The sequence below is a fragment of the Liolophura sinensis genome, chromosome 7 (genome assembly GCF_032854445.1).
Source record: "Liolophura sinensis isolate JHLJ2023 chromosome 7, CUHK_Ljap_v2, whole genome shotgun sequence".
Lineage (NCBI taxonomy): Eukaryota > Metazoa > Mollusca > Polyplacophora > Chitonida > Chitonidae > Liolophura > Liolophura sinensis.
The window spans coordinates 35,304,991-35,306,186 of NC_088301.1; the positions used below are offsets into that span (position 1 = coordinate 35,304,991).

General features: G+C 44.4%; 1 protein-coding gene across 1 annotated transcript; it reads right to left on the reverse strand.

The window, feature by feature from the left end:
- Positions 1-614: 614 nt before the first annotated feature.
- Positions 615-1,196, reverse strand: LOC135470874 (uncharacterized protein K02A2.6-like). The gene has a single exon (XM_064749923.1). It carries the CDS (start codon positions 1,194-1,196, stop codon positions 615-617), a length of 582 nt encoding a protein of 193 aa, XP_064605993.1.

Consider the following 1,196-nt stretch of genomic DNA (forward strand, 5'->3'; position numbering starts at 1 on the left):
ACAGAAATAAAGAGCTGTTCGGTTCACAAGTCTCTTCCCTTCGGTTATTATAGAACACTTTATAAAGTCAATCAAATGTAGTGGAGTCCTGAACACACGTCCACTTCTGGTCACTGTCAATGGGATTGACGTTTGGACAGACGATCTCGGATTGCCTTGACTGCGGTTTAAGTTACTTCCAACTTGGTCTGTGTTAAGTTTACTCGCAGATTCATTTTCTGGCACAGCTTCCGGGTTGGATTCAGATTTTTTCAAGTGTGGTCGATTTCTTCTAGCAACCGTTCCGTCGTTGCGGGTAACCTGGTATGATCGCACATTCACCTGTTAATCACAATGGCGGGCTGCCACACTTTATCATGAGGCTTTGTATGCTGTATCCTGACCTTATCTCCTTCTTGCACGGGAGGTAAATTTCTTGATAAATTTCGGTTGCGTTTCAGGAAGCTTTGTTTGTAGAAGCTGTCGTGATGTAGGTAGCAGGGTTTTCGTTCTCCTGTTGAAGAGACGTTGAGCTGGAGAGGAATTAGTCGCTTCTGTTGGAGTATTACGATAATCTAACACTGCTAGATATGGATCCATTTTGGCTTAGTTAGCTTTCTTGAGCAGTCCTTTTGCTATTTTGACTGGGCGTAACCCGGAGAACTGGTGATATGTCGAAAATCATAGTTTGAAGCAAAGTCGGCAAAGTCTTTGGAGTTAAATGGAGGACCAGTGTCGGTGATAATGGTATCTGGTATTCCATGCCTACCAAAATGTCCTTTCAGTTTGGTGATGACCTGCTTTCCAGTTTTGTCGGTAATCTGGTCGACTTCGAAAAAATCGCTGAAATAATCGACTGTAGCCAGGTATTCCTTTTGGTTACATGTGAGAAGGTCGGCAGCAGTCTTAGACCGTGGGCTGTCCGGTATGTTCTGTGAGATAAGTTGTTCCTTTGTCTGCTTTCTCTGGAACGTGCTACAAGTTTCACATTTGGAGATGGCATCAGATATTTCAGAGTTCATGTTAAGCCAATACGCGCAGTCCCGTGCCCTACACGACTCAATGCCAGTGTGAGCACGATGTATCGGGTTGAGGGTTTCTTTCCGCATGCTAAAAAGAATGACTACTCTTGGTCTCCGAGAAATGATTTCGTCCTGGACTGACAGCTCATCTCTGATATCAAAGTAGGGCCTATACAGCTGCACTGGAAGCTTCAT

What these genes read in the sequence shown, in the direction of transcription:
- LOC135470874 (XM_064749923.1), bottom strand. Translation starts at nt 1,196, where the DNA reads ATGAAGCTTCCAGTGCAGCTGTATAGGCCCTACTTTGATATCAGAGAT.